At 35.0% G+C, this 27,286-nt stretch overlaps 4 protein-coding genes across 7 annotated transcripts; 3 read left to right on the top strand and 1 right to left on the bottom strand.

The window, feature by feature from the left end:
• The first annotated feature begins 4,364 nt into the window (after window positions 1–4,364).
• LOC140871368 (uncharacterized) lies at window positions 4,365–10,300 on the top strand. 2 transcript variants are annotated; one of them, XM_073273851.1, is made up of 7 exons: window positions 4,365–4,443; window positions 4,582–5,510; window positions 5,719–5,827; window positions 6,104–6,224; window positions 6,318–7,049; window positions 7,804–9,454; window positions 9,630–10,300. In XM_073273851.1, the coding sequence occupies exons 2-7, from the start codon at window positions 5,318–5,320 to the stop codon at window positions 10,049–10,051; spliced, it is 3,228 nt and encodes a 1,075-aa protein (XP_073129952.1). In that variant the 5' UTR covers window positions 4,365–4,443; window positions 4,582–5,317; the 3' UTR covers window positions 10,052–10,300. The 2 variants fall into 2 exon arrangements, with proteins under 2 accessions (XP_073129952.1, XP_073129951.1); XM_073273850.1 differs by having other exon boundaries at window positions 4,404–5,510.
• A 980-nt stretch (window positions 10,301–11,280) lies between these two features.
• Window positions 11,281–14,573, top strand: LOC140871309 (pentatricopeptide repeat-containing protein At1g33350). Its single transcript, XM_073273762.1, has 2 exons — window positions 11,281–13,457; window positions 14,451–14,573. Exon 1 carries the CDS (start codon window positions 11,301–11,303, stop codon window positions 12,876–12,878), a length of 1,578 nt encoding a protein of 525 aa, XP_073129863.1. The 5' UTR covers window positions 11,281–11,300; the 3' UTR covers window positions 12,879–13,457; window positions 14,451–14,573.
• Window positions 14,574–14,595: 22 nt separating this feature from the next.
• LOC140871310 (uncharacterized) lies at window positions 14,596–16,205 on the top strand. Its single transcript, XM_073273763.1, has 5 exons — window positions 14,596–14,770; window positions 15,229–15,385; window positions 15,501–15,551; window positions 15,664–15,756; window positions 15,914–16,205. The coding sequence occupies exons 1-5, from the start codon at window positions 14,607–14,609 to the stop codon at window positions 15,983–15,985; spliced, it is 537 nt and encodes a 178-aa protein (XP_073129864.1). The 5' UTR covers window positions 14,596–14,606; the 3' UTR covers window positions 15,986–16,205.
• A 38-nt stretch (window positions 16,206–16,243) lies between these two features.
• On the bottom strand, window positions 16,244–20,443 carry LOC140871308 (uncharacterized). Of its 3 annotated transcripts, XM_073273759.1 has the most exons (11): window positions 20,332–20,443; window positions 19,811–20,026; window positions 19,341–19,423; window positions 19,078–19,213; window positions 18,192–18,682; window positions 18,039–18,086; window positions 17,726–17,900; window positions 17,515–17,627; window positions 17,321–17,417; window positions 17,026–17,245; window positions 16,244–16,882 (listed from the first exon to the last, which is right to left on the bottom strand). In XM_073273759.1, exons 2-11 carry the CDS (start codon window positions 20,016–20,018, stop codon window positions 16,315–16,317), a joined length of 2,139 nt encoding a protein of 712 aa, XP_073129860.1. In that variant the 5' UTR covers window positions 20,019–20,026; window positions 20,332–20,443; the 3' UTR covers window positions 16,244–16,314. The 3 variants fall into 3 exon arrangements, with proteins under 3 accessions (XP_073129860.1, XP_073129862.1, XP_073129861.1); XM_073273761.1 differs by lacking the exon at window positions 20,332–20,443 and having other exon boundaries at window positions 18,192–18,672; window positions 19,078–19,227; window positions 19,811–19,851; XM_073273760.1 differs by lacking the exons at window positions 19,811–20,026; window positions 20,332–20,443 and having other exon boundaries at window positions 18,192–18,672; window positions 19,341–19,421.
• Between the last annotated feature and the right edge of the window lie 6,843 nt (window positions 20,444–27,286).

The raw sequence follows: 27,286 nt of genomic DNA, 5'->3' as shown, positions 1-27,286 counted from the left end.
CATTATCAATACCGATTAGAGTTCTTAATTGAAATTTTCAACGACAAGCAATGATTAATTTTGTTAAATTTAACTTGAAGGAGAAAGCCTACTGATCTGATCATTATTATGACCTAGCTTTCATCCACACACCAACCAATTAAAACGACATGATTGATAGTTTCGCATATGTGACAAAGATATGTAATGATAATTATCTTTTTAAATTAAGAGATTAAAATTTATAGTATGTGTGTTTTGCCTAACTCACACACACACACCTATATACATAAACACACACACACATGTGTATACAACAAGCAGTTTCACGAGTCAGCTTGTGGAGATAGATTTCTAATTTGATTCGACTCATAAAAAATATTATATTTTATATATAAAAAAATATTTTTTACTATAGATATTATATATATATATATATATATATATATATATATAATAGGGAGGAATTGAGTGTGCTGTCACAGCGGTATAATTATAAAACGTTCTCTAGTTGTTGGCTATGTGGTCCATTACACCAATAAGTTAAGGAATCATATTCTTTTTATATATAAAAAAAAAATTCGAAATCTTTATTTGTTTATGAATAAAATTGAAAAGTTTTAAAAGTATGAAAGAGCTTTCTCTCCCTTCAATCAAATATAATAATTGCTGCAACCACTTGGGAAAACAAAAATCTTGATAAGGCAATTAAAATAATTATCACCAAATTTGACATTGGTTTTTTTTTTTTTTTTTTTTATGGTTCCATGATAATAAAATATTAAATTCAAATGCATGGTATTGGTTGGTGTATGTAGAAATTAATTCAAATAGTTGAATTAGGTCTGTGTATAAGACAAAGTTATTATCCTTGAAGCAAAAGCATGCTCGTATTCTATATAGTGCATTTTTGTATGAATTTGGTTCTTTCTTTATTTTCTTTAATGTTTTCGACCTTTTGTTTGAAGGATCGTTGCTTATGTAGTTTGATAAGAATAAAGTTTCACCAAAAATAAAAAGGGCTGAAGCTTTTAATGTCGTGATTAACATATTAGTATTAGTAAATTTTGGTATACTATGTATATACATGGACTATATTTTAATAACTATTAATTTTTAATAATATAAGAGTATGTTAGAAAAATAATTTGGTATTTTGATGTGAACTTACAAATATAATCCTCATATAAATAATACGGTGAAATACTATTCGATGTTGTACTATAATTTTGTTATCTAATTCTCAACAAGTTAATCTAGGTTCCCGCTAACCAGTGTTTTCATAACCGGACCGGTTTACCTAAAAAAAACGGTCCAATCGGTCGGACCGTTTTAACCGAGCGGTCGAACCGAAAAATCGTTTATATAATTTAATATAATGAATAATATATTTTGAATTTTAAAAACTCCAAAATTATATAAATAGACAAAAAAAAATATTTAACATAGTTTAAAAGCTAAATAAATATGTAAATATATTCAAAATATCAATTATATTTATAAATTATTTAAATAATAAATTATTTAATTTAAAAAATCAATAATTATTAAAATAATTTTTTTAATGAAGTAAAAATTCTAAATAATAATGTATATATATATAAATATTAAATTTAAAGTTTTAAAAATAAAAAATTTTAAATTTTTTTTAAAAAATAAAAAATTCGAAAAACCGATTGAACCGGTTTTCCGATTCTTGGTCAATCCAACCGGTTCTTGATCGGTTCTGACCAGTTGGACCGGTTTTCCGGTTCTTGGAGTTGTTCCGGACCGAAGAACCGGCCGGTTCGGTCCGATTCCAAAAACATTTGCCGCTAACCTCATTTCCACAATTCCAGTATTGTCTTCCTCAACTACTCTATCAAATTTAATTGCTAAATGCATGTTCAACACAATTTTTTTCAATACATGTCAGTTTTATTTGATTGATCTCTCATTGATAATTTCTACAACAATATATGATATTCATTTATTAGGTTTACACACACAACGTGTCTGTATGTACATACCAATATTATTTATTAAGTGAGAAAATTATTAGAAGAAAAAATTGGTATGATATCGAAGATTGAGGTAGTTATTTCAAGAATCTCGATCTTATAATATGAATATAAATATAGCCATACGCGAGGTCAAACAAATAGTTTAATTATTTATTTCATATATTTGGAAATAAAGTGAATATGTATTTGTGATTAAAATTTTATTAATATATATCAAGCAAGAATGGCAACACCCCCACGGAATTTCCTAACATGAAGGGAAATTTGCAACATATTCTCAAGGCAAGAATACATCGAAATTTTTTGACAATGTTGTTTACCACAAACCCATGTTTTCAAAACCAAACTGGACCGGCCGGTTCAACCGGTTCGACCGGGAACCGGTCACTGGTCCGGTCCGGATTGCTCATAAAAACCGTTTTTACGGTCAGAACCGGCCAAGAATCGGTTGAACCGGCTTCGAACCGGTCAAAAAACCGGCCTAGAACCGGCCAAGAACCGGTTCAACCGGTTTTTCGATTTTTTTTTATTTTTTTTGAAAAAATATATTTTTAATTTTAAAACCTTAAATTAATATTTTAATATATATATACAACATTATTTGGAATTTGTATTTCATTAAAAATATTATTTTAGTAATATTAGATTTTTTAATTAATTAATTAATTTTTAAAAAATATATAACTAAAAAAAATTAATATTTTTAATATATACATGATTATTTAGTTTTCAAACTATGATAAATCTATATATTTTTCTATTTATATACATCTTTTAGGTTTTAAAAATTTAAAATATATTATTAATTATATTATATTATATAAACGGTTTTCCGGTTCGACCGTCCGGTTAAAACGGTCCGACCGGTTGGACCGTTTTTTTAAGGTAAATCGGTTCGATTACCGGTTCGGTTATGAAAACATTGCCACAAACAGAAGCAAACGTGAAAGATTTACCATCTATACCAAAACTAAACACATTTTCAATAGTTTCTTTTTATGTTATTCATTCTCTCTTGGCATATTAATTGATCAAATTATTAAATACTCCGATCAACGATGAGATCAATCATGTGGATAAATGCCCACATTAAAAAAAAGATTTAAATTAAAATCGATTTCATTTACTTGAATTATGGAGGAAGGATGTTATATTACAAAATATTTGTTTGAAAAAATAACTTACATGTCATATTCAGTATTTTGTTCGTCTAGATTTTCTCATTACTGAAAATTCGAATTTTGAGTCGATTAAGTCGGACATTTATTTCGGATACGATCAAGTTTATGGATTTGAGCTTAAATCCACCAAAAAAATAGATATTGTTTATTTCAATGGTTTAAACGAGTTGACGTGAGACATCTAACACACCCTTTTACACCAATGAATGAACAAGTAGAGTGCCCCATCTGGGAAGTCTAACACAGAACGGCGGACACAAACTCGATTAACAGTGCAGTTTGGTCTCACGTATTTTTATAAAAATTATTTTTAAAATTAAGATAAATATTTTTCATAAGTGATCCAAATAAATATATAAACTTCATAGTGTTTTTAAGACAAATAGCTGCCCCTTGAATGACAACCTAGTTTTTCGCAAGGTTTTAAAAAGCGCGAAACGTCACGATCATGCTTCACTTCACAAACTTAAGCGAGTTTAGAACAAACTTAAGCGTGAAAAAATGTTTTTGATTTTTTGTATAATTTTAATTATATAATTTAATTAATAGAATAAATAACATAAAAACTTAAAAATTTTAAGTATAAATACATAAATTTTAAAATTATAAAAAACTTAAGTCTCAAAATAACAAATTATCTGGAATAAAATATTTGTGTTAGGCTAGGTTTGGTGCAAAGGAAATATCGTAGCAAATTTAATTTTGATGCATTTATGAAAAAAAACTTATATCATTAAATATTTATCATTTAAAATATTAAAAACTAAAAATTGAACTTAAATATTTTTTTTTTACAAAAAATATGTTTTTTACGTTTTTTTTCGCGTTTTCACGTTTTTTTTCACTTAATATGGTTGACCATTTTTTCACGCTTTTGCTCAAAGCGAAACTTTTTACTCATGTTTCACGCTTAATCGCGCTTAAACAACGTTTTTCACGCTTTTTAGAACATTGATTTTCCGACCCCTACTCTGAACACCAAGCATATGCCACCCACAAAACCATGAATTATGTCCCAAACCACTCATTTATGTCACCATTATAATTATTACACTACCCTCCTTTTATTTTTCATTTAATTTAAGAGTAAAACTAAAGAGAAGTGGAAAACAAAAAATAAAGTGTAATAATAATAATAACAATAATAATAATAACAACAAGAAGTAAAAGAGAGGAAGGAATAAAGAGAAGGAAAATGTGGTGACTGCAGAAAAAGAAACAAAAGAAAATGGAGAATCAAAGCTGACCCAGAGAGAGAGAGAGTAACAAGACTATAGAAGGTAGTAAAATAAAGCGAAAAACAATGCCAGATAACACTGTTTACACCTTGTTTTCCACAATTATTATCGTTAATCACTTCATTTTTTTTTATTGTTTACGAATTTCATTTGCCATTTCTTTTTTTCCTTTCTTTTTAGCTTTGCCGCTGCTGTGGTGGTGGTGCTACTGCCTGCTGCACATTTCGCTTTCTCTCCTTGCAATCTACCTCTCACGTGAACAATAATTAGGCCCTTTATTCATCTTTTCATCCGTCTTTTCTAGGTTTTCTTTCTACAGTTTTACCTGATCCTGGATTTCTCTTGATCTGCTCGCCTCCGTTCAGATCCAGATCACCTGTGGGGCGTGTAATGTTAAAAGGACTCGAGGGTTTTTGAGTAAAGCTGTGAGTCTTGAAGTGGGTGTTGTGGAATGACATTTTTGTGCTTGTTCTTGAGCTTGCTTTACTCTTTGGAGCTGCTGAATTTTGCTGCCTGCGTTAAAAGTGTTTGCTGTGGTTGTAAGTTATAGTGGGTTTGGAGTGCTGATTCCGAAGTGGATTCTGAATTTGGTCTGGGATTTTTTTAATAGATTTTGGTAGTTTAGGTGTTATTTGAAGTGGGTGTCGTTGAGCTGCAGAAGAAATACAGAGTTACATGCTATTGGTGCAAATGGGTAAAAAGATGACATTTTTCTTCGATATATCGAATGTGAAGTGGGATTTAATTCTTATCAGGTGTTGTAGAGGATAAGTGTTGGGTTGGATTTTCTTCACGGAGATGCTGGATCGAATTGCGTGATTTCAATGATTTGCTGTTTGAGTTAGGATTCTTGTTTTTTCTGAAAGGTTTTGACTGGTAAACTATAGGCTGAATTTAAGGTGAGGGTTTCGAATTAATGCCTCCATCGCCTGCTGTGAGGGTTTTCCCTCGAAGGGAAATGAGGGTAGAGAATCACAAGAGAGGGCGTAGTCTCGAGAGCGGGATTCACTATCGAGATGACGATGATCTTGCTCTGTTCAACGAATTGAGGAGCAAAGAAAAGGAAAATTTCTTGCTTCAGTCGAATGACGACTTTGATGACATATTCTGTGAGTTCATACGCCCTTGATCTGCTTTCAGATTATCTGCATTTATGGCTTTGGTATTTAGCGAATATTGTGCCTTGTGTTTTTTTTTTTATTTACTTGCTTAGTCTTGCTGGCAATTGACAAATGTTGCTCTATTTTTTTTTGTCTTTTGTTTTTTTTTTGTTTTGTTTTTTTTTTGTTTTGTTTTTTTGGCTATGGCATTTGGCAGCTACAAAGTTTAGGCACTTCCCGGATTACAAGCTTGGAATCTCGATTCCTGCAAGGGGTGAGAGTAGTGACCTGCTCAACGCAGAGGGAGATAAAAACGACTATGATTGGTTTGGTTCTTTCCTTTTTGTTATTTCGTTCATGATTTTCTTTTCTTTCATTTGTTTGAATTTTGTTGGTATAAAAAGAACTAGTTTATGCATTAACATTTTTCTGATGATTCTATCCAAGTTATATTGAACTTCGGGCAAAAATAAAACCCATCAGTGATTGCTTCCTTGCAGATTTATTTACTTTGTTTCTTATTGCTTTATTGCATAAAATGGTAACTGGCAGTATTTCATTTTTCTTGTGTTCCTTACCGTGTCATTCGTAACATGTTGCAGGTTGATAACGCCTCCTGAAACTCCTCTTTTTACTTCTTTGGATGATGATGCACCACCAATTAATCTTGCACCTAGGGGAAGGTCAAGGAGTCAACCTATTCCAGTCCCGCTATCATCCCCGGTAAGATCTTACAAGAAGACTTGATTAAGATATGACTTGTTGTCTCATTTTTTATGGTCATCTGAAATTGTTTATATATGTGTTTAACTGCAGACAGAGAAGGGTTACAGGAATAGTAGAGGTAGTGCAAGTCCTCAACGCTTGAGCCCATCTCCTCGGTCGAGTAATAATTCACTGCAATCAAGAAGTAGGCCGCTTTCGGCTACACACTCAAGCCCACCGCCTACTTTGCGACAGCCTTCTGCTTCAAGAAGGCTGTCGCCCCCACCGAGTAAACCAAAACCTGCTCTGCGGTCTAGTACACCTACCCCAAGGAGGATGAGCACCGGTTCAGTCAGCGCCGTCGTCCCATCAGGAGTTAGAGGTGCCTCCCCCATCAAGACGAGTCGGGGGAACTCTGCTTCCCCAAAAATACACGCATGGCAATCTAACATCCCTGGATTTTCTTTAGAGGCCCCACCTAATCTTCGTACCTCGCTGGCTGATAGACCTGCATCATATGTTCGAGGGTCTTCTCCGGCATCAAGGAACAGCTCCAGATCTGGAAGACAGTCCATGTCTCCAACCGCTTCTAGAAGTGTCAGTTCCTCACACAGTCATGATAGGGATCCATTTAGTGTCCAATGCAAAGCTTCGATTGCATCATCTGGTGATGATGACGCTGACTCGCCACAATCCTTTCTAATCAGCAGCTCAGACCGTTCAGCTCCAAGAAGCATAGGGACTCCCCCAAATATGAAGACTGCTGGATATTCCAAGAAACCATCTAAAATTTTGTCAAGCTCTGCTCCCAAAAGATCCTTCGACTTGGCGCTCCGACAAATGGTTAGGCAACTTCTGTATTAATTTTCCCTTTGTTTTCTTGGGCATGGATCATAATGTCTTACCGTTTCAGTTGTCTGATATTTGTTTACTTCTGCTTAGTTCAAAATGCAGTCCAACAATGACTTTTGCTATGTTAAGTGACCAACCATGTCTCTTAATTGAAAATTTAATTACTTTTTTTCCCCTCGATATATCTTGTATGCGTGTGTCTATTTTTCATGTGCACAAGCTTTAGGTTATGCAGTTGTATCCATCTATACCATGCATAGCGGAAGTGCAACATTGTGGTTAATCCTAGAATGCTGATGTTTTTTGGCGCTATTTACCAGATTTCTCAGATTTTCTGGATGGTGTCTATTTCTGGCCTTCACCTTACAGAAAATGATTGTAACCATCGAAGTTCAAAACACGGTCGATGAGTTTCTTCATAATCATCATCAAACAAGGAAATACATCTTCGCGTTTGTACACAGAGAGAGTAGTGGTGATAGTTTGTGCATGATGAAATTACAATTTGAAGAATACTTAAACTAATTTCGGGATGAGTAGAGTAGAAAGATTGTAATAAAAAGTGGAGTGACTTGAGATTATTAAATATTGCCTATTCTGGACTGTGGACCACGTCTTGGTCTCTATTATGGTTTCCCAACAGATCAAATATGATACAGCCACGTCATTTCCTGAAGCTTGATTTGTTACTGTATCTTTTAAGTGATTTCGCATGGTGACATTTTTTTCATGTAATTGTATGCAGGAGAAGAAGGGCCCTCAAAATATGTTTAGACCCCTCTTGTCCAGTGTCCCCAGTTCAACTTTTGCAAGTGTGCATCATCGATCTCTGACATCCCGAAATTCTTCAATCACAACTAGCAGCAATGCCAGTTCTGACCAAGGAACGAGTGGAGCACTTGATACAAGAGAAATTGAGCTGAACCAGGAAGATTTGACACAGTCAAGTGTGAAAGTACAATATCTTAATTTGCAGGGTGAAATATTTTCAATGGATCAAGCTGATGCTTTGAATGAAGATTTTGAGAGCAAGATCATGAAAGAAACCACTCTTAGTAAGCATCGCGAAATTGATGGCCCCTCCGTTGTAAATTCTCAATCGGGTGTTACTGACAGAAATAGCCAACTTGACGAGGCTGCAGCTATGAATGATTATTCAAATGGTGATGACCCAGCAGATATGGTAACATGCTCGAAATGTGGCCTCAAGTTTCCTTCAGATGAAGTTGTGATGGAAGAATACTTACAATTTTGTGCTAAGTGTGCGAATTTGGAAATAAATACAAGGCATAATTCGCTTGAGATTTTGGACCAGTCTACTCCAGAACCATTGAAAACTACCTGTTCTGGTGACATGGTGATAGATTATCTTGATGAGGTTGCTGTCGAGTGTCAAGATTCATACAGCGAGCCGAGTCAGAATCCTGCAGAACTTCTCATTGAGGAAGGGATACTGACTTCTGCCACCGATCAAGAGATTATTCATCAGCTGTATGGTGACTTTGGGCACCAGCAGTTGCAGCATGGCGTGGCCAATTTAAATTCAAGGGTGGAAGTTTCCGAAGGTGCGGGCATTTCTTTGCTGCTGAAGAAATCAAGTAGCAGCAGGGGACCCATTGTCCAAAGCAGGAGTTTTACGGCAAGTACCACCTGCTATGATGATTTCTCCTATACGAGGGACTCTATGAATAGCATAAGAAGCTCCATTGGGCACAGCAGTGCATCTGTATCATCTTCTGTTGATCTGGGCTATTCTAGAAAAATAGAAACTCGGGTTCAAAGGCAATCAAGTGGTCGAAAATCAGATGCAGAAAATTGGATGCTTGACATGCCTACAATGCACAAACGATCCGCCTCATCTTTGTCTGGTGCTTCAAGTCATTGCTTCCAGGTCCAAAGTGCAGCACCAAGTTGCCACGAAGATAGTATCGGGGCCGCGAAATGTGTAGATCCAAGTGAACAATCTCTGGCTTCTGAATATATGGATTCTGAAAGCAATATCTTTAAGTCTGCTGCTGAATTAACTGACCATCTCATGAATGTCCACTCTGAAGATGTTTCAGCTTTGCCAGTTTCAACTTCTGATTCTAATAATTCAATGGATGCAGATACGCTATCTGCACATTCGCAGCCCTTTGGTCATGGGGAAGATGAGATGCAAAGTTCGTGTCCTGTAGTAGTGGATGTTGAAGAAGCTCACAATCCAAGCTCGTTGGATACTAAATCAGAAATGGAAACGGAGAATGCTGATACTGTTTCTGCTGATTCTCATTCTGATGTAGATTCCATTGATTCCCACACAGATGAATTACTGGAGCCCCCTGATTCGGCGGCGCAAAATGGTGTTACAACTTTTGAAGAATTTGATATTTCAGATTCAGCCCGTGGTGCCCCTGGTATGTGCAGCAGGATCCGAACGTTTGTGTTTCTGGTTCTCTTAATTTTACCCTTTCCTATGCTCGAGCTTCTTATTCTTTGTTCTTCCTTCCCCGTACTTGATGATCTTGTCTTGTTATTATGTCCTAAGCTTATTCTCCTCTAATTCTTGAAACTTTCATTTACTAATTGTAGAAGAATCAACTATCATGGTGGAAGACTCCGGCGGAACAAAGTCCCGAAGCCTGACTCTAGAAGAAGCAACAGATGCAATCCTCTTCTGCAGCTCCATTGTCCACAATCTCGCGTATGAAGCTGTGAACATAGCAATAGATAAAGAAACACCACGAGTGGAACCAGTTCTACAACCGACGGTCCCATTTGTTGCCAAATCCAATTCAGACAGACCGGAAATCCGGTCAAGAAACACAGGGAAACGTAATTCCAGATCCCAGAAAACTCGACAGAAGAAGTTGGAAACCGACTCAAAACCTGCTTCCGTAGATGCTGCTGAAACCGAAGAGAAGTTCAGTCCACACGTAGTTAAATCTCCATATAAGTGCGACAGCACGAAGCCTCCAAAGCTGGAGTCCAAGTGTAATTGCACAATCATGTAGGATTCTCCAGCAGTGTGTGGCATTGCTGTGTGTTTCCACTATCATTTTCAGGCTTTTTTGTTGGTTCCAATTGTTTTGTAAGAAAAATATACACACTTCCCACTTAGAGATTTGATTATTCTTGTAAAGTTCTGATTCTATTATTAGGCTGATCATAATAGGGGGAATTGCAATATTCTTGTTTGTTAGTATTTGGTTTTGTGGTAAAAAAATTTCTTCTGATGCCTTAAGGAAATTGCATTCAGATGTTTATTTTTAATTGTTGGTGGTAATTGATGATGTTGCAATTAAAATATACCTTCGATATTTCAATTGGATTTCTGGGGTCTTGTCACTGTCAAAAAAACCAGTTTCTTTTCACACGGGTCATAGATGAAATATTTATCTCAACTTGATAATTTTTGTTATTTCAAACTAATTTTAACATATATTTAAAAATAAAATTATTTTAGGATAATAAAAGTAAATTTTCTTATAGCATTTTTTTTTAAAAAAATTAATGGCTATTATTGTTATTTTATTATGAATTTCATCAGATTAATTAAAAATATGTAAAATTTAATTAAATAGTAATATAAACTAACATAAAATAAATATTTAAATAAAGGGATTTTGCATTATCAAATGGCTAATAAATATTTTAAGGATTTTTGTCGTCAATTTTGAGAAAGTAACAAAAAAATGATAAATCCTAATATAGACAAATAGTTCAAGTGGAGGAGACAAAATTCTAGAGGCATGACAAAATAGTCTTGGACATTTTGTATGAAAACTAATAAATTAAAGGCATAATTAGGTGCAAGATATTTCGATGTCTGATTTGGATCATTCACATCTATTTGATCTTTTTCAAATTCTATTTTATCTGTTATTTATCAAAAAATGTAAATAAAAAGCAAAATTAAAATATTTATTTGAGTGTGTACGGTTACTTCAGTGAGTAACTTAATCAATTTTAATAAAAATCATTCTAATAAATGTTAATACAAAATTAATAATAAATTTATAAAATTATAATAGTTATATATAATTGAAGAGGAAATAACTATAAATATTTTATAACTAATATATTCGATTTGCTAAAAAAAACCTTATATAATCGATAAATTATATTATTTTTATTTTTAATTTTAAAAAAAAAGGAGAAAGTAAATCTAAATTTTTTTACTGTAAATGGTTTGCTTGATACACAGTTACTTTGTGGTGGTGTTCATATGAATCATATTCATATTCATATGTTCTTCTTCACATGCTTTCCTTTTCTCCCTCAACAAACAAGCATGTATTATCAATCCTCGACAAGTGCAGTAACCTCAATCACCTCAAACAGCTCCAAGCTCATCTCATCGTTCTCGGTCATGGCCAGACGCATTTCTACGCGTTCAAACTCATCCGCTTCTGCACACTTCATCTCTCCAATCTTGGGTATGCTCGCCTGCTGTTCGATAAATTCAACTCCCCTAATATTTACATGTATGCCGCCATGATCACCGCCTATGCAACGTCTTCGGATCATGCGTCCGCAGTGCTCCTTTACCGTCACATGCTGCGTGAAAACAGGTCAAAGCCCAACGATTTCGTGTTCTCCATTATCTTGAAGTCGTATCCAGGTGTTTTGAAGAGGTATGGGACGGATTTGGTGCAAGCCCAGGTGGTGAAATCCGGTTATGGTGGAAACCCAGCTGTGCAGACGGCGGTTTTGGATGCCTACTCGAGGTATTGCGTTGATGTTGGTGCGGCGAGGAAGGTGTTCGATGAAATGTCGAATAGGAGTGTGTTGTCGTGGACTGCAATGATTTCGGGGTACACGAGAGTGGGACTGGTGGGGAATGCGGTTTTGTTGTTTGATGAGGTGCCTGAGGGTATTAGAGATACGCCCTTTTGGAATAGTATAATTGCAGGTTGCGTGCAGAACGGGTTGTTTTCGGAGGCTATTGGATTTTTCAGGAGGATGATTGTTGAGGAGAGATTTGGAAGAAACAGGCCTAATGAAATTACAGTAGTGTCTGTGCTGTCAGCTTCTGGGCATGCCGGGTTGCTGCATTTGGGGAAGTGCATTCATGGATATGTATGTCGGAATGGACTGAGTTTGGATTTATTTGTCACAAATGGTTTGATTGATATGTATGGAAAATGTGGGACTTATGGGAAGGCTAGAATGGTTTTTGATAATACCAAAGAAACAAATTTGATGTCTTGGAATTCTTTGATTAATTGTTGTGGGCTACATGGGCAAAGTGAGGAATCGGTTAGCATTTTTCAAGAGATGCTGCGAAGGACAGATGATGTAAAACCGGATGGAGTAACATTTATTGGGTTGTTAAATGCTTGTAGTCACGGTGGGTTGGTTGTTGAGGGGCGATATTATTATGATATGATGGTTCATGAATATGGAATTGAGCCTCAAATTGAGCATTACGGGTGCTTGATTGATCTTCTATGTCGAGTAGGTCGGTTAGAGGAAGCTATGCAAGTGGTGGAGGGGATGAGGATTCCACCTGATGAGGTTGTCTGGGGTGCGTTGCTTAATGGTTCTAAGATTCATAGACGTGTGGACTTGGCTGACTATGCAGTGAAGAAACTGGTTGAGATCAATCCCAAGAATTTCGGTCATAGTGCAATCTTGGCTAATTTGTATCAGGGAATGGAAGAATGGGATGAGATGCAGGAAGGGAAAAATATACCTCAGGACTATGCTTACAAGGCGCGTGGTTGCAGTTGGATAGTGGTTAAAAACCAAGTTCATCAATTTTATTGTGCCGATAAATCTCATCCTAGAACCGAGCAGATCTATGCAGTTTTGGGATGTCTGGTTGATTCACATTAGTATACATCATTCTTTCCACACAGGTCCTCACAAGTGAGATACTACGCATTGAGCCCAGCTTGTAACAACCGCGTATCTGTTTTCAGTGTACGAAAATGATAAAATCAAGATGCTGAAGGGGTTGATCACTTGATTGTGTATACTTGCAAAGGACTCTATGCTTTTCCTTTAACCCGATGAGGGACAAGATGCCATCATGAATTCAGTACATCTTAGAGACCTTATGAAAAGCAGCCTGCTGTAATGTCATGGATATCTTGGGAGAGCCTTTAGACCTAGTTTAGTCTCAGATCTGTGTTCAAGCTGATAAATTACTCTGTAGTATTGCCCTCCATATACAATTTTTGGAGTAACTGCACAGTGCAGTATGAGAAACTTAGGAAGAATGTCAAAGCGATAGCAAACCGGTCGTTTTGAGAAACCACTGTCCATTTTGGATAGAGCTTGAATGAACTCAAACAATGAGATCGTGAACCCCATGGCGACGACGGTTTTTTCTTTGGTTTTTTTTTAAAAAAAAAACAGAAAATTTATCCCAGGAAACAAGAGTACTCTTTAGCTCTGTCACTCGTTTTGACTGTAAGTAGCTCTTAATTTTATGTTCTTGTTCCATCTGATAATTGGAGTGGCTGGTGAATGCCTTTTCTAGTAGGTACAAGACCCTATGATCTAAGAATATAGAATTATGATCATGCGTTGGATCAAGAGTTTTATTTACATAATTGTAATAATGGGTCACGAGTAGGGACGTTCACGCTTTTCAAGTTGGTTATTTGTATCCAAAGTTATCAAATTCGAACTCGAAAACTTTATTTCGAGCAAAAAGTATTTTGTTCAATCGTTTGTAAGCTACTCAGCGAGTTTTTGGAGTCTTTTGAACATTTCGATTTCCAAACCTTCATTATCATGCTTTAATGTTCAAACAATAGTTCGAATAGCTTATGGATAGGTTTGGACATTTAGAGCCGAATTCGAACTTGAACATCATTTCGACTTGATCAAACTCGAGCAAAGTAAATTTTCGATCTTCCAATTGAGCTCAAATTCAAATATACTTAATTGGAGCATAATTCTAGACTTAAATTTTTGCCGATATTCAACTCAGTTTGGTACATTTATATCCCTAGTCGAGATCTTTGGTTGCAAGTTGCTTAGATTTAATTTAATTCAAAGCTATGCGCATGAGATGAATACATTATCTGAACTGATCAACCAAAGAAAAAAAAGATGAGATTAAGGAGCTGTTTTACCCTTTTTTTGGCCCAAAATACCCCAGTCCTTCAAAGTTTTCTTGTACGCAATGAATATAAAATTTTGATTATTATTTATTTACACATGGGTTCCACAGAATTCTAGTAGATAATCCAAGAGTCGAAACAAGCATCAATGTTAATTATTAATTTGGAAAATGACCATACGGAGAGGGAGAGTATATTCCAGGCACCATGATCAACTATAAATGGCATATTCACTTCAAAAAATTTTATAATAACGAAAACATTTCGCTGACCATTTGTTAGTTGAATCACGTACGCTCACTGTTTGCTTCTCATTTCTGCTCTCTCTGTGCAGGAAAACCAAGTACGTGCATGAGACCAGAATCTTGGTTTGAATTGAAGAGTGATAACAAAGAGAATATAGTTGGAACCCAGAAAAAATATGATATAAACTAGTGGATTTTACAGATCGCGAGAAGAAAAAGGAAGGGAAAAATTGGTTGTGGATGAAATGGGAGGATCAACCGTGGGGTTGATGCAAGGTTCAACGGGGGCATCGTCGGTGACAGCGGCGCCAACGTCGAATGATCCGGCCGCCTTTTTCACCAACTACGCGATAATTTCTGCCTTTCTTGCATTTGTCATTGCCCAGGGATTGAAGTTCGTGTTACTATGGTAAAGCTTTCGTTCGTTTTAGATAGCATATTAGGTCTCTGGGTGTCAGTGTTCTGTTTAATTCAAGAAATCTTGGAACTGTTTCTGTAGTTGTTAATCCTTCTGTAGACTAGCTCTCTGATTTTTCACTCAATTGGTTTTTGTTTGATTCAAGAAATCTTGAAATCATTATCTTTCTTCACTTGGTGGTGATCTGGTTTCGCGTGAAGCAGATCATGTGGTGAAGAAAAAGGAGTCGAATAAATTCAAAATTTGATGATTTATTACTCATTGATATCTTCACTCACTCATGCACAAGAACATTTGAGAAAAATGACAGAATCCCGTGAATATTCAATGCTGCAAAGATCAAATAAATACAGATTTATGATGGGATATGTTAATGTGATTCTTTTTTTTTTTTTTTTGAAATCTGTTAATGTGATTCTTGGAAGTCGTTAAACATGATAATCCTGCAGGTATAAGGAAAACCGTTGGGACATAAGGCAACTCGTGGGATCTGGTGGTATGCCATCTTCCCATTCAGCCACAGTGACTGCTCTTGCAATGGCTGTTGGTTTGCAAGATGGCTTTCTGGGATCACCGTTTGCAATTGCATTGACCTTGGCTTGTGTGGTATGTTCTCTTTCAATTCTTTCCTTGTTAGATTTAAGACGAGGGAGGACTAGTGCTTGTGCGCCTCCATCGAATCTACTGATATAAAAAATCTACTCCTTCTTCAACTTGACAGGTAATGTATGATGCAACCGGTGTCAGATTACATGCTGGACGTCAAGCTGAGGTCTGTGTGTATTTCTAGAAATCGGTCGGAGTAAATATATAGAACTGGGAATTGAATGAGTGACACATATGCTGTTCCTTAGTTCTTATAATGGTATGACTTGAAATTTCAGGTTCTGAATCAGATAGTATGTGAACTTCCAGATGAGCATCCTCTTGCTGAGAGCAGACCTCTGCGTGAACTTCTTGGCCATACTCCTTTTCAGGTTCAATTTTATGCTATTATGCTTCCAGAATTAAATTTCCATTAATAAATATATTTAATCAACTTTTTCCAGTAAAATTTCTGGATAAGCGTCTACTGTTGTTCCCCGGATTTAATGCCTTTGTGTCTGAGCGTATGGGATTTTTTTCTTACCTCAGGTTGCTGCTGGTGCACTGTTGGGAGTTGTTACAGCAACCATAATCCATTTGATCTTTGGCTCAATTTGCTAGGCACCCGCATTTTACCGATTACCAGTTTCATTGATGAATACTCCACAGATCAGAGCACAGATTTCAATTCCAAATTTCGAAGACGGTGGCTTAGTCAATAGATGTCATTTTTTGTAACACATCCTCCACTGTTATACTTGAAGAAGAATCAGTTTAATGACTAAATTTGTTGATCTGTGAATTGTGAATATCAACATTTGTAGTTGTTTCATGTTAAAAAAGAAAGAAAAAGAAAGTTGTGAGTGAAAGGGTGTGATTTTGTGAGTGAATTGTGAACACGTTACTACGTTGTTGTAATAACACCTATAAATCTTGGAATGTAAACGGTATTAAATGCTGTTGGAATCTAATCCGAGTACAGAACAAAAAACTGTTTTGATCACCAAAAAAGGATCATTCTTGATTCTCGACTTTGTCCGCCAAGCGATGTGTTCATCTGGCCTCACTAAAATGGCTCCACTTTTGGTCATTTGACAGAAATCCCACCACGATTCCGATGTTTGGGAACTCTTAACTTCAATCACGTCAATAAAATTTGTCCAAGGTAAAAGTGCTGCTTCACTACTGCCATTTTCACCCTTGTCTTGTTCTTGCCACACAATGCATACTTTAAGTGGAACCTTGAGCTCCTCAGCTACCTTAAAAGCAGCTTTCGCAAGATCATAGGACTCCTTGGTTGGCGCTATAATAAGAAGAAACTCAAGGTTGTCGACAGATACAAGGTCAAGGGAAGAGAAAACATCCTTAGATAGCGGTTCCGAAAGTAGCTTAATCTTCATATGAGGCAGTCTTGATCCAGGATCAGTAGACGGAATATAGTCCCTCCTACGTCCCGATGGTGGTTCTGGTGCGCTTGTTAGATTATCATTGTCGGACTTCAGTGCACCTTTAGTATACCTAAAATTAATAATTTCAAGTTAGACTGGACGTCGAGAACCGCCAGATGAAAGGTACGAGAAAATGAATATTCTAGGGGAAATATTCATAAAATCAGAGGCAAATTCAGAATTCTTAGCATACGAAACCAGAAATAAGTTGACCTGAAACCGATATCCTCGGATGGGAACTGAAGTTGAAGGCTTTTTCCTTCTTCGAATATCTGTCTCAGTTTAGAAAGCCGTGACGATCCAAGCAGGTTATTGTCATTCAGAAGAGAATCCGAAAGCTGCAAACGGCCTAAACTAAAAATTCCATCCAAAACTGTTCTTTGTAGATCAGAAGGCAAGATGGAACCTAAGGTGTCATTTATGGTTCGATGTACTGCAAATAAATGAAAAATAATTGAGTTACACGTTAATACAAGCAAAAATTCACACTTCAACTGCATTAATATACCTGAATTAGCAATACTTGGATCAAGACCAAGAGCAGCAGGTACAGCCATTGCTGCTTTAAAGTTTTCAACACTTAATGCCGTATTATAGGTAGCAATCTGTCATTTTAGAAATTCCCATAATATAGTGGTCATAGTTCTAAACAGCAAATATTGAAGTGAGATGCCAGTGTAATCCAAATCACACAAGTCATACCTGCCTACGTTCCATCTCATAAGTGGAAAGAAATGATGGTGGTGTGATTCCCTTGAGTACAGAAGCCAACTTCCATGCAAGATTATGAGCATCCTGTATGCCAGTATTCATACCTGAATATTTCCGTTAACGATTTTTAGTTCTTCATGGTGAACATAATGTTGCAATTTAACATAATGGCACATTCCTAAAATATAAAAAGAATACTCACCAAAACCACCAGCAGGAGGGAAGCGATGAGCTGCATCACCTGCAAGTATCACGTGGTTGTTGCAAGCTAAGAATTTCTCTGCAACTTCAGCATGCATTACCCATGGCTTTACATCCAACACCCTTACGTCTGCAAGCTCTCGACCAACCAACTTAAATACTAATCTTTCACACATCTGACACAAGTATATTTTTTAAATAAGAATAACAATGAGTGACTAGAGAAAAAAAATGAGTAACCGTGGTGTCAACCTAAGGAATTTCATAATGATAGATAACCACGTTAGAGGTTTCAAGCTTGTGAAATAAAGTACCATGGAGCTGAAATCTTCAAATTTCTGCTGAGGTGGGTAAAAAGGTACCTGCAACATCAAAATGCCAGATTCTAAGTGTCAAGCAGGAAAAACAGCATCGTAGACTAAAAGCATCAACATACAGCTCCCAACTCATGTTGGAACTTACTCCACCTGCAGCACGAACTCCCCTTTCAGCAAATCATGAGCGACGATAACACCTATGGCTTCAGGATTGAAAACAAAAAACAGCATGCCAGGTCTCTCGCTTATCAAAAATTGCCCGAGTTCCTGGCTCATAAAATGCACGCTGACAAGCTTCTGCAAATCCTTCTCACCCTTCATGCCTAACCCCATGAGTTTTCTCACCGTACTTCCAGCACCGTCTGTGCCAACAAGGAAATTACATTGGAAATCTTTCTCTACAGGTTTTCCTTCCCTGATCAAAGATGCTGTCACGATGACATGGTGATCAGTGACGTTGATAGCTGTGCACTCATGCCCCAATAATATCTCATGCTCGGCAGTCTTGCATTCATCAGGCATCATTGACCCTTCACTTCGAATATGAAAACCAATGTCCTCAAGCTGCTCAATTAGCAACTTTGTGAGTTTATACTGGGAAAAGTGCGCAACAGAAACTGGGCTGACAGTCCTGTCAAAATCTTCATATTGAACAACATTTAGACAAACTCAAAAGACTACTGATAAACATATCTTATGGAGTTTTTGGCTATATTCAATGTAACCAAAGGAATTTTATGACGCAACAAGATAGCAAGGTCCAAAATTACAGAAAATTCAAGTTGTAGAAAAGAAAATAAAGGAAAACTGAGTGAGGGGTCAAATTTACATCCTGTGCCCTAGAATCATGGATTTTTATGATATCCCATTTCTTTGAGATTTATAACATAGATTTTGATTCCCACAAATACACGATATCTAAATGCTTAGAGTAAAACTTCAACTTGAAAATGATATGTATAAAATCAACGACATGTTGCACGCATACAAAATGTTCTCACAATCACTCGTCTTGAAAAGAAAACTCAACTCGTACCTTGAGGTTGCAAATGATCGACAGAACCCAGTATTCGACCAGTTAAAGAAGTGCAGTACACGAACTTTCTCCATGAATCCACAGGAGGTTGAGACCTTGAAATCACATCAGCCAGACCGTTTAATTTCCGGAACACCTGTCATAAACAATCTACTCAAAACAAAAGCTTTGCATTACATTCGTCATTCGGAATCCTCAACATCTTTCAATAAATTCCACGTTACATCAACAAGGTCAGACAAACAAAAGAAATATGAGAAAACCTCCATGGATCGGTTGTTGATGAAGTGAGCTTGAGGGTGTCTCGAGAAATCCTTGCTTTTCTCCAGAACTGCACATTTTACTCCTGAAGAACACCATTATGCAAAAAAAAATTTAAACTGCAATTTCCATCTTTAAAAAAAAAATTGATAAATGCCAGATTAAACACAAACTTTCCGTTTCAGAGAAATATATAAAACCATTGACTCATAGTACCCACAATTTAGAACCACGAACATCATAGAGCTGGTAAAAGGGTAAGAAATATGTTTAGAATAATTCTCAACCCGTTGGAAATTATTTACATGCTAGAGAGTCATTCGAAAAAGCTCATTAATTACTCAAAACACTTGTCTTAAAAGGGTGGAAATTTGATTGGAAAAGGCAACTGAGATTCAAATTTCATAATCCTCAGAACAAATTGAAGATAAAATCAAACAATTCGTGTAATGGAGATGGGACTTCGGAGTACCTAATTTCGTAAGAAGAATTGAGAGAACAAGGCCCACAGGGCCGGCACCCACGATCAAGACTGGCAAGATTCGATCTTCGGCGTTGATTCTGCTAGAACCGTCTGAGAAAACTCTCTTTTGAAGGTAAGAAACAGAATCAATGGCATTGCTTCTTGCTTCGGTGTGACCAAGTCCATGAAATTTCCCCACGATCCTCAAAATCCCCATCGCATAGACTATATAGCATCAATAAAAACATTTGAATATCTTCAAATTCTTACTGATAAAACGAAGCAAAGAGCATAAACACACAGGTGATACTTGAGCCAAATAACGGAAAAACCACCCACACACACAAAAAAAAAACCCCTCAAACCCCAGTTCACTGACTACCGACATGAGCATTATATCAAAGTATCAAACAATTGACGTATTTATTTTTTATTTACTAAAACAATCCATGAACAAAGAGCAGAAACACAGAAGTAATTTGAAGACGCCAATTCGTAAGCAATTACAGAAAGAAAAAAAATCATTATACAGATTTAACAGAGTCTCGATCTCCAAATCCTCAGCTTTAGCCACAGAAAATTTAAAGGCTTGCTCTTTTACCCAATCTTCGGTTGATGAATGTGTTGCAGGTATGGATGGCAATGGGTCGGGTATGAAAAGGATATCATATCTGCATCCCATATTCATTTATTAAATTTATCTTCATACTCATACCCATCGGATATTGAATTTCATCCCATCTTCATATCCGTCGGAACCCATTTATTAAATTCATCCTCGTACTCGTACTCGTACTCGTACCCGTACCCATACCCATACCCATCGGGTATTGAATTTTATCTCCATCTCCATATTCTTCGAAGGATCGGATATCTATACTCTACTCATATACCCATTTATCATATCTACTCCATAAAAATACATTTTTTCAAATTTGAATTATTTTGATAAAACTATACTTATTTACTAGATTTTTATACCAAAATTTTTAAGAGAACAATAGAAAAAATTAAACATAGAAGAAAATCTACAACCTAAAATTATACTCCCTCCGTCCCAATTATAGTGTCCACATTTTCTTTTTTGTTTGTCCCAAATATATAGTCATATATCATATTTAGTAATACTTTTTTACACTTCTTTACTAATATACCGCTATTAACTACACTTTAAAAATTGTGCAATCATTTTTTAATATATTAAATAGGGATAAAATAGAAAGTTTATATAAAATTTACTTTCCCAATAAATTTTTCTTAATTCGTGTGAAAACTAAAACAAGACAACATATATGGGATGGAGGGAGTATAAAAAATAAAACTCCTACAAATTACATTAGATTTATACGAATAATTTTCATTGTTCCATCCAACTAACATAATTCAACAAAAAAATTAAATTAGCATTTAATTAATATAAATCAATATGCGTATATATATATATATATAAATATAGTATCGGGTCGGGTATGGGTAGGATATTACTACATCCTCCTCCATACCCATATACGAGATCCCCATACCCATTTACTCATTTATTTAATCGGGTCCAAAACACGCCTCCATTAGGGATGACAATTTCCTCCGAACCCGATGGAGAATCCGATATCTGACCCGAATAGAGGAGGGTATGGAGGCGTGTTTTGGACCCGATTAAATAAATGGGTATGGAAAACTCGTATATGGGTATGAAGGAGGATGTAGTAATATCTTACCCATACCCGACCCGATATCCGATTATATTTATATATATATATATATACGCATATTGATTTATATTAATTAAATGCTAATTTAATTTTTTTGTTGAATTATGTTAGTTGGATGGAACAATGAAAATTATTCGTATAAATCTAATGTAATTTGTAGGAGTTTTATTTTTTATACTCCCTCCGTCCCATATATGTTGTCTTGTTTTAGTTTTCACACGAATTAAGAAAAATTTATTGGAAAAGTAAATTTTATATAAACTTCCTATTTTATCCCTATTTAATGTATTAAAAATGATTGCACAATTTTCAAAGTGTAGTTAATAGCGGTATATTAGTAAAGAAGTGTAAAAAAATATTACTAAATATGATATATGACTATATATTTGGAACAAACAAAAAAGAAAATGTGGACACTATAATTGGGATGGAGGGAGTATAATTTTTAGGTTGTATATTTTCTACTATGTTTCATTTTTTCTATTGTTCTCTTAAAAATTTTGGTATAAAAATATAGTAAATAAGTATAGTTTTATCAAAATAATTCAAATTTGAAAAAATATATTTGTATGGAGTAGATATGATAAATGAGTATATGGGTAGGGTATGGATATCCGATCCTCCGACGGATATGGGGATGGGGATGAAATTCAATACCCGATGGGTATGGGTATGGGTATGGGTATGAGGATGAATTTAATAAATGGGTATGGGGATGGAGATGCGATATCATACCCATACCCGACTCATTGTCATCCCTAGCCTCCATACCCTCCTCCATTCGGGTCGGATATCGGATTCCCCATCGGGTTCGAAGGAAATTGTCATCCCTAGTTGCAGGGGCGTTTGGTTTCAAAAGCAAGCAAAAAAAAAAACACTTATAATTAACAAGGTGTTTGGTCGACTAAAAAAGTGCTTAAATAAGTATTTTTTTAGTTAAAATTAGAGCTTTTTTAAAAGCAAAAAACTATAGCTGTAGGCTTGGGAAGCCCAAATCAGAAGTGGTGGGCACTCATTAATAACTATTTTTTGTGTGTCAAGATGACACCAATTTTCCTTTTCATTTTACCCTACAGTTATATGCACAGCTTTCCATTTTTTCTGAAGGCAAGTCAAAATAACATTTTGATAACTTCCATAATTTTAATTTCATCTCACGTCTCTTGCAGAGACACATGTTTTCCAAACTAACGTTCTTTTCTCCTAAACCAAAAATAAAAAAACAAATTTTATTTAAAAAATAATAATCTAAAAGCACGCGTACTTCGGATCACTAGTAATAATAATAAACCAACCAATTTAGTGCCTTATTTTAGGATTCGTTGCTGATTTGATTCGTTTTCCAATTAACTCGATTTGGTACTCTATTTTTATTCATGTTTCAAACTCATCGTCTCATGTTAGACTTCGTTTGGTACCATTATTAATAATTTATGTATAAAATTATCATGTCTAATCACACGTTCTTTTCGTCATATTATTTATTTATTAATTAATTATAAATTTACATCAATCAAATCATTAATTATTTATCTTACATCAATCAAATCATTGAATTAGAATTACTATATTACCCCTTATAAATAATATTATTTATATTTTTTTATTATTAAAAAGATAATATGGTAATTTACCATTTTTATATAAAATTTAATCAATCAAATCAAATAAACTATAATCTATCAATCAAATCAAATCAAATATTCACTATTCTTTCTTATTTATTTTTTATTACATTACATTACTTATGTATATATATTATTTATCTCATCATCCGTACCAAACTGAGCCTTAAATTATAGGAATTAATCTGGCTCAAAAAAAAAGTATAGGAATTAACGGACTCATTCAAAACTTTCATTAAAATCAAAATAATTGATCTAATCAAACTACACAAAAGTACTCCATCGAAAGAACAAAACAATAACGAAAATGGAACCAGACTCCCTTTCTTTCCCTATTTTTTTTTTTTTTTTTACCACACTCTTTTTATCAATAAATAAACTGAGTTCAGTCGAAAAATGAGTGAGCAAAATTTACGAACCAAACCCCCTTTCCTTCTTTCTTTTATTTTTTTTACCAAAACTCTTTTTTATCAAAAAAATAAACTGGGTTCAGTCAAAAAATGAGTGAAAAAAATTTACGGACCAAACTCCCTTTTTTTATGGCACTGTTTGGTTCGTGTGATAAGATAAATAAGATCTGGATAAATGATAAAATGTAATAAAAAATAAATAAAAATGATAGTTAATAAATTAATTAATTTGATTGATAAATTATAGTTTATTTGATTTTGATTTGATTGATTAAATTTTATATAAGAATGATAAATTACTGTTTTATCCTTTTAAATAATAAATAAAATATGAATAATATTATTTATAGGGGTAATATAGTAATTTAAATTTAATGATTTGATTGATATAAGATAAATAATTAATGATTTGATTGATGCAAAATAAATAATTAATATATAGATAAATAATATGATGAGAAAACGAGTGATTGAATATGATAAGTTATGTATGGATTATTTATACTCGAGTCAAAGAGTGCTAAACGAACAACTTAAGATGATATAAGTCAAAAAATGAGTGAGCAAAATTACGGACATCGAGAAATGCAAATGGCACGCCCAACAACAGAATTAGGGCACTGCCAATGAGATCTTGGCCTAGTGGTTAAGACTGAGACCCTGAGACCACGAGGTCTCAGGTTCGATTTTCGCTGACTGCGGGTAGATTTCCTAATTTTTTTATGTAGATTTAGATATTTTTTTTGTTCGAGACAAGCACGTCTCGTGTCCATACTCAAGTTCCGTCAATTGTGTGAGCAAATTTCACTATTTAGTGTTGTAATATGATGTAATTTCAAGATTCGATATAATTTGTATTAAAAAAAAATTAGGGCACTGAAATTTGAAATAGTGTTAAGGGTGTGAATGTGTGTTGGTCGCGCGAAAATTAGGCACGAAATTAGGGCACTGAAAATTGAATTAGAGCACTAAAACAGAATTGGAGAAATAAAAGGAAAATAAATAAATAAACATACTTAGCATGAAGTTCTTCAAAATGGTGGCATGGAATATGATACCCCGATGAGGAAATCACCTCAGCTTAAAGACGACCCTAAGATAAAGATCAATCCTTAGATAGACAGGATGGTCCAGGAGGTCGGCTCGGGAGATCCGTCAAACTCCTCCACCACCATCACCCAGCTCGGGAGCTCGGGAGCTCAGTCAAGCTCCTCCACAACATCATCCAGTTCGGCTCGGGAGCTCAGCTCGGGAGCTCAGGACCTCCTTCAAACTCCTCCACCATCATCTCCATCTTAGGTTGGGAGCTCTGGAATTCATCTCAGCCCCGATGTCAGTAGGGAGTTAGCTCGGTAGAGGGGTTGGACAACCTTGATGAGCTAGCTAAGATGTTAGGATCAGTGCTCGGGTTGAGTTCAGGGGTTCAGCAATAGATCACTCATCCCTTTTCCATATGACCCCAGGTAGTATAGCGTCCTCATGATAACAGTTCAGCTCAGATTAAATGTTTGTTATTTCCTTTGTCAGACAAGATTCGGGCGAGATCTCAGCCTAAATATTCGGGATTGTGATCCCGGGATTCGCGGATTCTTGATAAGGAAGGTAAGCGTTAAATCCGGAGCTCTCTCCTATAAATACCAGGTTCATTTTCATTATTTGCATCCTAATTCTTCACTCGTGGGCACACACCACTCTCTATATTTTCGCTATCCTAACATCTGACTTGAGCGTCGGAGGGGATATGCCGGAACACCTTCCGGCCCCCCTTAACATTCTTGTTAGTGGTTTCAGGTCAGCAGCAGTTCATCTCTTATTTGGAGGAGTTTCTTCAGCTCGTCCAAGGAGATCATTTTATTGAGGTATATCAGAATGCAATGACCCAACTACTGTTTTACGTAATTAAAATGTTAAAACATAATTAAGATGTCATTAATTAAGTTAATCGATGTCATTAAACGTTCGAAACCAATAATTTAATTTGGACGTACTGAACCTAGATTGGACGTATCAAAGGGCACAGGGGCGGATGTAAACAAGCCGTGGCATATCGACAAATGTCATTATTGTTACGCCGACCACAGGCCCCCCCAAATTTTTTTATTTTTAGTGTATATATATATATATATAAATTAGTAAAATGATATTAAATATACACTTGGCCTAGCTAGTAAAACAATCCTTTGTGTAGAGGAAGGGAGCACGGTTCGAATCTATAAGTCCCCAATTAATTGTTTATTGAATTTTTTAGTTGGGTTAAATTAGCCCATTAACAAATTTTTTTTATTTTTTTAAATTTTTTACTTGTTTTAAAAAATTTTAGTTGGGCTTATGTAGCTCATTAACAATTTTTTTTATTTTTTCTTTTCATATACGTGTTTTTATTGTTATTTTTTTACTTGTTGGACTGAGTAGGTTTTAATACTTTTTTGATTTATACAAATTTCAATATCTATTATTAATGAGTCTTTGTGTTTGTTTTTATTACGCTTAATAAACTCATCTTATACTTTATTTTAATTTGACAAATTTCAATCTAAATCAAATTTTTCAGTTGACGAAACTTTTGTCTTTTTATGTATTATTATGATATTATGCATGAGCATCTTTCATGAATCTAAACTTACTTTTATTGATTTTATTTTCACTTATTTTTTTGTATTGAAAAAGATCTATAAAATTAGTAAAAAAAAAAATATTTCTGGAATTTAAATAAAAATTTAAAAGTAAAGCGCAAAATGACCCGAAAAATTAAAGTTTTTATTAAGTTAAAATTTAATTTCGCTAGTAATATCACATCTATGTGGTCATAATTTTTTTTAAACTTTATTATATAAACCAAATACAAATTTTTAAGAAATTAAAGCACATCTCACAAGTATGTAGCTACGTCACCGCCGCATATTGTCGTCACTTAGTACATGCCCCCCCCCCTCCCCCCAAATTACGATCCTGGATCCGCCCTTGAAAGGGCATATCGGACCTTCCGAAATTGCATGACTAGTCAAATCAATGAGGTGTCAATAGTGCATGAAATCGCATAAGATCAGATCTTCCGAAGGTGAGTTCGGACCTTCTGAATACAAATGTCAACTTAGGTGTCAAAAAACGTTGTTGACACGTCTTTGCATGTTGAGTCAGATCTTCCGAACTACAGATTGAATCGTCCGATCATTGTTTATAAATATGCCATCGGATTTCACATTTTGGTATCTGTTCCTCTTGATTCTAGTGTATTTTTTAGTGTTTCTAGTCGTATTATCGAGAGTCGAGCTATAGCAAGGTGCTACTGAGATAAGGGGCGGAGCCACCCAATGGGTTAGGGTGGGATCCAAACCCATCTATTTTTGGGAAAAAAAAATTTATTATTTTTAATTTTTTTTTTCAGCCCCATATTTTTTTTTTCCCAAAATTCAGCCTCATCTAAAAAATTTAAAAATAGAAAAAAACTTCACAAATCACATTTCATTCTCTTCTATTATTTGATTTGTTATCGTAAGTTTAAAAAGTATACGACTTTGAGGTAAAACTCGACAGCTCTAACATTATGTTGAATATTTAGTCGATATTATTTGAATTGCAATGATTTTGACTAATGACGTATATGAAATATGAATTTCGAGTTTGAATTTTTATCGTAAAAATCTATAGATGCAAATTTTGAGAAAATTAATCAATTGGTTAAAATAGTTGAAAATTTTTAATGTTGCGAGTATTATTAGGCTTGTATTGATATTTTTGATT

This window comes from Henckelia pumila, unplaced genomic scaffold, assembly GCF_033568475.1.
Source record: "Henckelia pumila isolate YLH828 unplaced genomic scaffold, ASM3356847v2 CTG_461:::fragment_3, whole genome shotgun sequence".
In the NCBI taxonomy this organism is placed as follows: Eukaryota; Viridiplantae; Streptophyta; class Magnoliopsida; order Lamiales; family Gesneriaceae; genus Henckelia; species Henckelia pumila.
This window is presented reverse-complemented; position numbering and strand designations above follow the sequence as displayed.